At 42.0% G+C, this 12,753-nt stretch overlaps 1 protein-coding gene across 1 annotated transcript in view; it reads right to left on the bottom strand.

Annotated features, from left to right (window-relative positions):
- Positions 1-1,757: 1,757 nt before the first annotated feature.
- Positions 1,758-12,753, bottom strand: part of Frzb (frizzled related protein) — a 38,190-nt gene continuing 27,194 nt past the window's right edge. Inside the window, exons 3-6 of the mRNA XM_004628690.2 lie at positions 11,942-12,007; positions 6,765-6,969; positions 6,308-6,371; positions 1,758-2,682 (exon numbers count right to left, since the gene is read on the bottom strand). Coding sequence (XP_004628747.1) covers positions 2,566-2,682; positions 6,308-6,371; positions 6,765-6,969; positions 11,942-12,007 — 452 coding nt within the window. The 3' untranslated portion in view covers positions 1,758-2,565. The remainder of the gene's footprint in view (positions 2,683-6,307; positions 6,372-6,764; positions 6,970-11,941; positions 12,008-12,753) is intronic.

The following is a 12,753-nucleotide window of genomic DNA, read 5'->3' as shown; positions in this document are numbered from 1 at the left end:
AAGTAACCTCATAGGATGAGCCAAATCAATCATCCATCCCCAGTATAAACCATTCAAATGGAAGGGCATAAAAACACTGGCATGTTAGATGTTAGATTCTATATATACCATAACTATATGTATCTTAGGCATAAACTATGTCAAATCCCTAAATAAAAACCAATTGTAAGGCTCCTGGTCCCCAAAATAGGATTTCAGGTGCTGGAAACATCCATGTCTTTTTTTTTTTTTTAATGTATTTGGTTGTTGCAGGGTCTCACTGTGCAGCTTGGACTCACGGTAATCCTCCTGCACTGGGATTACAGGTATGCACCACTACACCTGGTCTCTGGCTGGTTCTGCCCCCAGTCCTGGGGGTGGGGCTGGTGTAGCACCGCAGTCCCTGCCCTTGCCTAAGCAGGCACTTAGTCCACGGAGCTATCTCGCTGGCCCCAACATCCATGTCTTTGAATATCAGAATATCTTATCAACAGGGTGGAGGCTGGCTTAGAAACAGAGACCCAAGTTTGGGTCTGGAACCACACACACACACACACACACACACACACACACACACTTGCCTAAAATGGTTCCCACGAGGCTCTGGAAAAGTTGATAAATTTTGGCGATTTGAGATGCCAGCACTCTGAAGTCTCCTGGGCTCAATCTCCTCCTCCTTCCCACAGTTAGCATGCGGAGGTCCGAGGGAGACTGGGCAAGGCGCGGGTACTCTGGAGTGCAGACACCCAGAAAGAAGCTTGTGGGTGTACCTTTCCCAGCTGTGACCCCTCATCGCTCCGCTGCGACACCCAAACTCACCTTGCTTCAGGCTAGGACAGCAGCACCTGTGCACTGTCCCCACACTAGCTTCAGAGAATATGCTCCAAAAGCACACAGTAAAGTTACCACAAAATCCCAGAGTCCTCCCACAGGCAAATCTGGGAACTCACTGGGGAACGGTTGTTCCCCGATTGCAAGGTAGGAATGTGCTACTGCTTCTACAGGGCAGAACGCTGATGAATCACTATGTACCAACTTAGGAAGATTTCCTCAAAAATGAATGTCCCTGTATGACTGTCCTAATAGAACAAAGTAGAGCCCGTTCCTCGCTAAGTATTTTATTTTCAGCACACTGTAGCTTAGAAATTTGGTTCTACCGACAACACACATGCAAACAGCAGCAATAAGACTTCCAAGTAACTGGCAAGGAACCATGCTGGCAGGAGGAGGTAGGAATATCACTACTTCCCGCAGCCGGGAGGCCTTTCACAGCAGCCGGGGTAATGAGAGTACATATTTGGTTCAAAAGTTAGAGTTCTGACCACCAAAATTCTTTTTATTAGACATTTTTGAAGCTGGACATACGCCTGTAATCCCAGCACTCAGGAGGCTGAAGCCGGAGGATTGCTGTGAGTTGGAGACCTGCATGGGCTACAAAGTGAGCTAAAGGCCAGCCTGAACTGCATAGTGAGGCCCTGTCTCAAAAAGACAATAAATAAACAAATAAATAAATATTTTTGAACACTAAACAACACAAATTCAAATGGTAACAACCACATCCATGCACAAGCCTGTAATTTAGTCCAACTTCTGTTCATGCAATACATACACACTAAAAAAATCATTTCTGCACATTTCACTGTCCTGTAAACTACATCATTTTGTGGAACTATATACCTTTATAAATAACACCCTGGAGCCCACATATCCATGCTTTCTGTGGCCAATGCAGCAAGTCCAATTTATTACAAAACGAGAGAAAGAGAGCGGGAACAGAAGACTTTCACGAGTGGATTTATTTAGAAGGAAGAACATTAAACAACTATGGTGACAACAGCAGATGCCTGGTTATAACTCAGCTTCCTAACGCTGATTAATATATTCATGAACACATCAAATATACTGCCAAGAGAAAACCACTACTATCAGCAGGCCTCCTGGTTTGCCTGTGCTTCTCAGTTGGGTCAAAGGCTCTTTCCTCGGCTACCAACACTATTTACCTTGCTTCCTGCCAATCTTGAAAACAGTTCATCTTGTGTGTCACTTCCTCATCAGTACTTCCTGTGCTTCCTGCTTTGTCTGTGTGGGATTTAGCCTCAGACTTCCACTTTATCTTTCCAAACACTTAGAACCATCTAGGCAGAAGGAGAAAGCCCAGAAGGGGCTGTGATTACAGCAGAGTGGGTCTCACAGCGGACCTGGCTTTTCGCATACCCCAGAAGTGTCTCTTTACATCCAACACTGCGTTCCCAATCTGAGTGCAAAAGATGAAATATACACATCAGGGAACTCCAGCAAAGAGGCCCTGGTATCAATATGTTTAATTTATTATTATTGCAGAAGAAGTTTTTCCATGATTAGTAAAATAGGAAACATATAATATATTCAGGGATCTAACCCCAGACCATTTAAAAGGTGGGGGGGAGAGGAAGGGGAAAAACAGAAGAAAAAAAAGTACTGTCAGTTACCACACGGTTTTTGCAGTAAACAATAGAGTAGGACGTGCAACAGTGCAATTTTCCTTTGCGAGTCCAGCAACGCAAGTCTTAGGAGGAAATCCATCAACGTCGCTTTGCATTTCAGGGTTTAGCTGCGTGCTTGCCGGGGGTCAGAGCTCCTGCCAGACTTCTGATTCTGAGCGGGCTCACTGATGCTTGAGTCACTTTTATTCAGTCCGAGATGACGGAGCTTCGTATCCCAGCGCTGTGAAATTAAAGAGAGAATAGCCACATGCAGGGAACACCAGAGTCACCATTTCCATGACCAACAGCTGGGTCAGACTGCCAAGTCAGATGGAGCTCTAAGGCATTTTACTGCTTTTCCAAGTATAGAGAACATACATCCCAGGGGAATAGTGAATCTGATAATGTATGAACACAATGTTCTAACTTTAACATGCACAAAGTTGCCCATCCATGATGTAGTCAATGATATTTTCCCATCAATCCTTAAAACTAAAATTTCCCTGTCTGTAAATGGTGCTCCAAGTAGCTACCAGTATCTGGGGGTGTTTCCTGAGAAAGCATACAAATATAAGATTTACATGGAACATTTGAATAAATGGCTTTTTAAAACCTCTCTCTTTTTATTTATTATTTATGTGTGTGTGTGTGTGTGTGTGTGTGTGTGTGTGTCCAGCTCAGCCCACCAGGGGGCGGGGCTGGCTGGCATGTGGTGCTGGGGATTGAACCGAGGTCCCTAGGCTTTGCTAAGCTTGCTCCAAGCAGGTGCTCTAGACCACTGAGCCGTCTCACCAGCCCCAAAACCTCTCTCTTAAGGCACATAACAAGATAACCTGTTAAAACCTGTTTGATTTCAGCAACAACAACAACAAAGTGGCAGGATGATATCCCTCAGGCATTTTTCTAAGTAATGCCAATCAAAAGCAGCAAAGAAAATAGACAGGATCTTGCTCTCATTTTGAGGGTTTTTTTTTTTTTTAATTTATTTGTTTGTTTTCCGATACCGAGGATTGAACTCAGGACCCTATGCTTGCCAGACAAGTGCTTATTCTACTGTGCTATCTCCCTGGCCCTCATTTTGAGTTTTATAAAGCAAGCTTTTCCATATTTTTCATAGCCAGTTACTTTCATATTAACAATAATAATATTCCTTGCAGCTAATATAAGAAATTAAACGGAAGTTACATTAGGGGAGCACAGCTCAGAATGACAGCTGTAGTTCTCAAGCTTCGGCGACCGACATCACCTGCAGACCTTGGTGAAAATGTTAATTTCTACTCCGTGGGTCTGGGATGGGGCCCAGGATTTTTATAGCGCACAGGCTGCAGGTGGCACCTCCGCTGGGTGCCTCAGGGACCACATTTCAAGTAGAAAGATGCTAATGCAGATAGCCGGAGTTCAAATCCTAATGCCATGATTTAGTCTGCAATATTGCTTGAATTGAATTGACTTGGTTTTTTTCATCATTTCTAAATTGTTAACAGTATTATAATCTGCTTTATGTGATGGCTCTGAAGACTGAAGAAAAATGAATAAAGTGCATAGCATGTAATAATAAATTAGGCATTATTAATTTTCTATCACTGAAAGTCTTTTTTTAGCATGTTTTATGGAAAGACCATAAAAAAGTCTTTTTAAAATACTTGACCTGGGGGCTGGTGAGATGGCTCAGTGGTCTAAAGCACCTACTTGGAACAAGCTTGGCAAAGCACAGGGACCGTGGTTCGATCCCCCAGCACCACATGCCAGTCAGCCCCAACCCCAGGTGGGCTGAGCTGGACACACACACACAAAATAAATAAATAAATAAATAAATAAATAAATAAATGTTTAAAATAAATAAATAAATAAATACTTGACCTACCTAGTTAGAGCAAAAATCAGCAGAAACAAAGCAACTTTGATTAAATAAGTGACTCACATCCCCCATAAATTTATTTTTTACATTCTCCTATTGACTAGAAAATTGAAATGAGGATCTCAATAATTCTAGCCAGAGAAAGAATTTCTATCCAAACCCTCTGGCCTATGTATATACAAATTAAAAACTGTGTGAGTCATGGGACTGTTTCGTCCATCATCAGGTTTAAAACCCGACTGGGAATGTAATTGATCTCCCAACAGCTCTGTGAGTTCCCTCTAGAAAACAATGGGAAACATGTCCACTTATTTAAAAACAGGACAAACGAGCCATGTATCCCGTTGACAACACCAGCAGCGAAGCTCGTTACATGCTCTGCAGCAGAGATGTTGAAAGCTCCTCCAACTGGTACAGGAATTTAGGACAAATTCCTGTTCTGCATTAGCAAGCAGCAAACCAAATTAGAAGGACAATACGGGATTCCAACGTACTGAGGAAGAGCTGCTTCTTTAATAAACACCACACGAACTGAAGAGGGATGGAAGTGGAGAACGCCCACAGGTCTGCGCCTAAAATGCATCTCACTTTTTAATAACCATACAAGGGGAGAGAGGGGCCTTGCCAGGGGAGCTTCTCTTTCCAAACAATGCCCCTACATTTCTCTAGGTCACTCAAATTCAGAGGTCTGCTTTGCCGAGTACCAGATGTATAAGATCAACCGCCCAAGGGCGTTTGACTTAACCTGTAAATGGTTCCCAAGCCTTCAGTCCGGCAGAGGGAAAGGGGTGGATTGTGTTTGGTGTAGGTCCCACCCCCACCCGCACCCCACACACATCCTTTGAGTTTCTCTCTCCCATGCACCTCCCCAACATTCTTTCTCTTAGAACAGCCTTAGTCAGGAAGAATGAAACCTTCAATAATAAAATAATTTACTACTCGATTTTTGTTCCTGGCTCAGCAGAATCTAAGAGTTATTGAATTAAAAACGAAGCTCGGTCACAGCTCTAGGAGCCTCATTTGGTCAGCTCTCATCTGCAGACACGATTGTGGCTAGCCCTGGCTACAGGCATTGGGGGCTGGGCATGGCCCCACTCTGATTTTTTCCTACCCACTGTTTATTTCCCTCTTCTCAATCTGTTCAAGGAAACTATACATCTAGTTTTAAAAACAAACAAACAAACAAAGTGTTATTTCCCAGCCTCCTTTGCAGTAAGAAGGCTATAACACCAGGTTCTGCCCAGAACTCCTAAGAAGGTTGTTGGATGGAGCTCTTTGAATATCCTTTTCTCTTTCCCTTCCTTCAGCCTGAAATTACATTTGATGCATGTTGTGACTTCCAGGGAAACATGATCAAAGCAGTTATTTACAAACTGACAGAACAATAAGCTATCAGAAGTTTGGGGTCCTCACTGAAGACGTCACAGTGCAATATAACAACCACCATTGAATACCTTTCATCTGGTGTTTCTTATACTCTCTTTAAAGTAAATTTTAAAAATAGGAAGGATAAGGAATTATTGAAAGGAAGAGTTAATGTTTAATTGCTCAGTCTGCAATCAACAAATCTGATAATACGTAAAATAGCCACGATTGTTAATTTTCTATTCTTGTTTTGAAATTCTGCACCATTATTATTATGTGATGTTGCTTTGTTTTTGTCTTTGTTCTTTTTTTTTTTTTCTCTTTAAAATGAATTTTTTTTTTAAAGTTTGGGATCTTAAGGATAATGTAAAGACCACCCCGTCAGAACTAGACGAACTACTGCGAGACTTGTCATCAGCAGGTGGAACAAATATAGTTAGATCCTGATACACATACGGGGAACTCATTCTTTGAAATAAAATAACTGTTAATGATAAACTCAGTTTATGGAGTAGTCAGTGTGAAAACAGACCTATACTCATGTAGCGGAGGGAGGCATTTCATTTCAGTGACAGTTGGCAGCATTCTACTCTTTCTTCCCATGTACTGCGTTACTTTGAATGAAATATAGACAGAGGCTTACCTTAACTTTTTTACCAAGTCGATCTTTCCATTTCTCTGCTATGGAGCCTTCCACTAAGAGTAATCTGCATTTTTAAAATAAGCAATCAGTTTGGGAAAATTAAAGTGTATCACTGTAAAACACAAGGAATCGGTGCCCCAAGAGACTTCCTATGTTTATTCTAGAAGAGAGAACTAAGATTGAAAGCAGTAGCTTACAGTCATTTGGAAGCCAAGGAACCCTTTCAGGAACAAGTGAAGCTATGCTCTAGCTCTCTGGGAAAATCCGTACGTAGGAACCGCACAGGCGTACGCTTCTACCCGATATATGACCCCGAGAGATCCGATTAAAACCCCCACCTGTAATTCTCAAGCAAGCAGAAAGAGCTTACAAAGATCTCACCACAGGGACATCTTAACAGAGAAATGCAGCGGCGGGCAGGCAAAGGGCTTGTGCTGCCTTCTGAGCCGTTGATTACCTAGAGCGTTCCTCGTCCTCGTAGCCCATGATGATGTACTCCTCGTTAACGTGAAGCGGCGGACACAGGCAGCCGGAGCTGGCGTAGAGGTTGACAGTGTCCCTCGGGATGTTCACCAGAGACGCTTTTAGGATCTCCTTCACCTCCACCACCGCAGTCACATCGTGGCACTTGGTCTTGAGCTCTTTCACTTTAGCCCGAATGACTGGAACAAAGGATGACGTGGCTGGTTTAGTAATGACATGCAATGCCAGCTTCCACTTAAAGCAGACAGCTGCTGCCGTGCTGGCCCTGACCCCTGGGCGTGCTGAGTCGGCAACTGAGACTGGGCGGGGTGGTGCCTGCCTGCAATCCCATCACTCGGGAGGCTGTACACAGGTGGATCACTACGAGTCCCATCTAGTAGTCAGACCCTGAATACCCTGCAGGCCCTTCCCTAAAATACAAAAAACAAACAAACAAAAACAGACAGCTGACCATCTCTCCAGTCAGTTCCCAGTCACTGAATGAATGTTCATTGTGGCTGCTTCCACAAAGCTGTCAGCCTCAGGTTGCTGGAGTTCGAACCTCACAACTCTCCTGCTGGCCAAAAGTGCCCTGAAGGCATTCGAGGAACAGAAAAAAAAAAAAAAAAAGAATGTTCATTGACTGGGGAGGGAAAGTCAACCATATGTTTTTGCCTTAGATGTTAGCAACAAAAAACTAAGCCACAGGGGCTGGGGAGATAGCTCAGCAGCTTAAGCGCCTTCCTGGTCTTGAGTTTGATCCCTGGTACAAAATAAATAAATAAATAAATAAGCTACAAACTTCCCTCCTAATGCTTTCTAGTTTGTATGTCTCTATATATTTGCATATCTGTATATATTTGGAGATATATACATATATATATATATATATATATAAACCTTACATATGAATCTGCAAATCACTTTGTCTGCAGAATTCTCCATATATTTTAGGAGTTTCAGACTACAAAGTTATTAGAAAAAATAATCTAGAGTTTAGGTATATAGCTCAGCAGTGTCAGCACCTGCCTGGCAAGTGCAAAGTCCTAAGCTTGATCCCTGGTTCCACAAAAAAAAAGAAAAGAAAGAAAGAAAAGCAAAAAAGAAAGAAAGGAAAAAGAAAAAGTGATCCATGAAAATAATAAGTCATGTGTCCATTCTTGTTTCAATTCCATCACAGAAACTTAATATCCCACCAGTACAACATGCACATGACAGAAATTAAATTACTGATTTGTTTTTAAATTTTAGGATAAAAGCTATTTTAGGGTCCAGCCAGATAGCTCAGCAGATTAAAGCACCTGCTTAGGCAGACTCAGGGTTTGATCCCTAGCCTGCTATGCTGGCCCTGACCCCAGGGGCCAGACTGTGATTGAGACTGGGTGCGCCGGTGCATGCCTGTAATCCCAGTGCTTGGGAGGCTGAAAACAGGAGAATCACTACAAGTCCAATCTGAGTAGTGAGACCCTGTAGACCCTGTACTAAATACATTTTTTTTTAAAAAAAAAAAAAAAAGCTTATTTTTGCCTCACTGGTAGTTTAATCTTTACAAAGCTAGTTGCCTGAAGTATGAGAACTTGTAACAAACAAAATGTAACTGCCCAGCTGTCCCTGCCCATTTGGCTTTGCAAGAGGAGTCCTTTCCTCCGGGCATTCTCTCCATTCTGTATTTTAATAAGAGATAAGATTGCTTGTTTTGAAACATCATTTGAGAGAATCAAATGATAAATTCTTGACCCTGTCTGGCAGACATTTTTTGTGTCCTGGCTTAAATGAATGTTCTTCACAGCATCCATCAACTATTAGAGATTAGTGAACTGTGTAAATGTTCTCAGACTAATGATTTATTTACTCAATGTGTCTACTATTTTTATTAGACATTTTTAGCACATGTACCCACTCCAAAGTAAATATCTCTCTACAAGACTTACTTTACCATTCAAATAACCTCATTAAAATTCCAGTTTTTAACTGAATCTGCATGAGGGAGAGGTTTCATGAGAAGTGTTCAATCGCTTCAACACCCACTTGTATCTGTACAAGCAAAGCTATACAATAAAACTCAAGGTATTTTCCAAGTTAAAATTTTATTTCCTCTTCAGAGGTTTTCCTTTTGGTCTGTTGTTCAAGTGCCTGCCTTCCCTGAAGAATTTTAAGTCCCAGACATATGACAATCCTTAAGTCACAGGAACCTGGATAGTGGTTGGCTATGTCTTCCTTTCTCATTTTATTTTACAATATTCACTTAGCTAACTTCTCTAAGATCTTCTCTTTCCAGTGACTTACAACTACTACTATTCTTTCTATCTTTCTTTTTTTTTCTTTCTTTCTATTTTTGAAACCTGGTCTCACTCTGCAGTTCAGGCTGGCCTTGAACTCACTATGTTGCCCAAGCTGGTCTCAAACTCACAGCGATCCTCCTGCCTCCATCTCCCAAGCACTAGGACCACAGGCATGTGTCACCAACCCTGGCACCCACTCCTATTTTAACTTTCAACCAACATTAAAGAGGTTGAATAAAGTAAAAACTAATAGTAAGTAAAAATAAATACAAATGACTAAACTTCTTTGACATAAAATTATGTTTGAACATTTATTATAACTATACTTAAAAGTTCATATAGCATTTTTCAATCTGAAATTCCTAATCTCCTGAAAATTAATCTCTTCCTTTTCCCTGTGGTTTCTTACATCAGTTCGCCTATGGAAGAGGTCTTACAAGCAGCCAGGCATCTGAATTCTTCAGTGTGCATAACCTTTCCAACTTGGATGGTGTATCTATTGCTAAGGGAGGCTGGATTCCTCTTCAAATGAGCAACAAGCAAAACAAATAAAAATTCCATTGAAAATAGTCTTGGAGGGCCAGAGAGATAGCTAAGAAGCATAAGCACCTACATGGCAAGCACAGTGACCCCAGTCTGATCCCTGGCCCCACATGCCATGGAGTCTCGGGCCCAGATCCTTGGATGCACCATCTAGTGGTGCATACCTGTAACCTCAGCAGTGGGGTGGCTGAGCCAGGTGGATCTCTGGGAGTTTAAGACCAGTCTGGGGGATACAAAAGTGAGCACAAAGGCCAGCCAGAACTGCATAGTGAAATCCTGTCTCAAAAGAAAAAGAAAAAAGAAAAAAAAGTCTTGGGAAATGAGTGGCATTTGTTTTAAAGAGATTTAACTACACCAAAAATTCTCTACTTTATATTTTTAACACACAATAGTTCCAGAGGCTGGGGCTTTAGCTCAGCGGTAGAATGCTTGCCTAGCAACTGGAAGCCCTGGGTTCGGTCCTGAGCACCAAAAACATAAAATAAACCTCCCCTAAAAAACAATTCAACCAAAAAGTAGAGTAAAATCAAAAAAGACCAAAAACAAAACAAAACAAGGTAAGTGCACACAACATTTCCAAAGATAAAAAAAAAAAAAAAACTATTAAGAGTCTTAGTCATTTTTCTCTTTTCAATTCCTACAAGTGTAGAAGTGGAAATAAATCTGCTCGGGCCAGGGAGATGGCTCAGTGAAATAAGCGCTTCCCTAGCAAGCACAAGGGCCTGAGTTCAATCCCCGGTTCCACAAAAAAAAAGAAAAAAAGAAGAAAGAAATCTGCTCGGTGTGCCCTATGCCTCCTAAACCAGGCTACGTAGACACAACAAAATGTTCACTCTAATGGTAAACTTCACTTTGAAAGCCCATCCAACTGCCATGCTCCGTGACACTCTTAGCATCAGTGGTCTGTGACAGGGCGGCACGAACTATTAGCCTCACAGACAGGGGGTGTGCAGTGCTGATCCAAAAAGCTAGCATCAGAACCCTTCTGAGCATCACTGTGATACCAGAGGTAGAAAAGTCCACACCTGATTTCCGTGTTAGGTCACAGTTAAAACGCAGGAGCTCTGAAACTACTGTATAAAATTACCTTTGGGCAATATGTATATGACCTGTAATGAAATGTAAGTATAGTCCGTGTCTTCATTTAGGACACAAACCCAAGATGTCTCGTAACATATATGTATACTTTCCAAAATCTGAAATCCAAAATACTTCTGGCCCCAACCATAGTAGATCAGAGATACTCAATTTGTACTATTAGAAAAATAAATCAAAAATATGCTATATATAGGATACAGCAAATGAAACTCTCAATAAAATATCTATAGAATACAGTAACATTGACTATCCATACTTTAACTGGAAAACTAATAACTTCCACTTCTGATGATAATTGATTTATAACACAGAAATGCACTTGTACCTTTTTTAAATTTTTTTTCTGAACCGGGGATTGAACTCAGGCCCTTGTGCTTACCAGGGAAGCACTTATTCTACTGAGCCATGTCCCTGGCCCAGCACTTGTACCTCAAAGCACATTATGAAAAATTAAAGAAGGGATAACCTATGTTCAATAATCATTGATAAATTCATGATAATGCAGCTCATGGGAGGCTGAGAAAATCGGACACAGCAACTTATGAGGACACTCAGCACCACCCGACACAGGCTTCCCAACCCTAGCCTTTTGATTAATACGGTGTTTATCAGAATGTCATATCATTGGGCCAAGCTAGATAACAAAACATCTCAACTGAATACCAACAACTGTTAAGAAGAGTTACTCCACAAATCTGTCCATAGTCTCCGCAAGCCAGATGGACTGAACAGAACCAATCTGGCCCCTTGAGCAACCTCACACACCTGTGGAGGTCAGTGGACAGCTGTCAAGGCGAGCTTGGTCCTCCACAGCTGCCAGGTACAGAAAGGCCTGTCTGAGTTAAAACTCCCCTCCGTGTGCTGCAGGGCATGGTGCTAGCCTAATAGCACTGCGTTGATTAAGAGCCTTGCCATGTGAACCACTTGAATTCACAGAAGCAGGGGAATGATGCTCGTAACCATGGTCTTGTTGTTGTTGTTGTTACTGGGAATTGACTCCATGACCTTTACACTGAGCCATATCTCCAGCCCTTTATTTTACTCTTTATTTTGAGGGTCTCACTCAGGCTGGACTCGAACTTGCAATCCTCCTGCCTCCGCCTTCCAGAGTACTGGGATCACAGGCACATACCGCCACACCCAGCTTAAACCATAGTAATAGACTGCTCCCTGCCTTGCATGCATGCAGGCACGCACATGCACCCAGCTATACACACCCACCCCCCATTCTTTACGCAGGTGTGCTTACCGTAGTTGTAATTGTTCCGGAAATAGATCTTCTGTGTAGCTCTAATGGGCTTACATTTGCAGCGTTCTGAAAAAACAGAATGATGGAATAAGGACAAGCAGGGAGTGTCATGAGGGGAATGAGGGCACTATGTCTTTGACCATAGTACATTTGTTTTAACTTAAACTTACTGTATTTTTCAGTCCCATCCCAGAAAACAGAAAATTCACAGTTACCTCAGGAATTGAGAAAACAGTTGATTATACATAGAGTTTTCCCTCAAGTAGTACGCCTAAAAAGACTTCTCTAGAAATTCAACGGGAGGCATTCTATTTGTGATACAGAAAAGAAAATAAATAACAAACGGGTAGGAGAGAAACATCTAATAATGGTTGTATTGAGAAAGTATTCTCTGTTAGCCCAGGAACGAATAATAAAAAAAGTAGGAGCTTTTTATTGACCACTTGTGGTTGCATTTTCTGATCAAAATAAATCTCAGTTCAGCTGAACCTGTGAATACACAGCAGCAGTCTGGGAGGCCAGCTCTTCCCAGCCAGAGCTCAACTGCAGAAATAAGCATCTCTCCTGGAAGAGGGTCTCAGCTGCCGCTGGCCCAGCTCACTACACGCGGCACCTTCCCTCTATCGTTCTGTGGGTGAGTTTTTAAGTGAGATCTCACTAAAGGTCTCAATTCAACAAGCAACAGGTGACACCAATGCTTGTTGTTTTGAGGAAAGCTGGTTACTTCAAAATTAACTTTCCTATTAGCAAAAGTGACTTTCCATTGAAAAGAAGGAGGAGCCGGGGAGGTGGCTCAGTAGAATAAATGCTTG

Source organism: Octodon degus, unplaced genomic scaffold, assembly GCF_000260255.1.
Source record: "Octodon degus isolate 3935 unplaced genomic scaffold, OctDeg1.0 scaffold00025, whole genome shotgun sequence".
NCBI lineage: Eukaryota > Metazoa > Chordata > Mammalia > Rodentia > Octodontidae > Octodon > Octodon degus.
The sequence above is the reverse complement of the archived record's forward strand: the minus strand, read 5'-3'. Positions and strand labels throughout refer to the sequence as shown.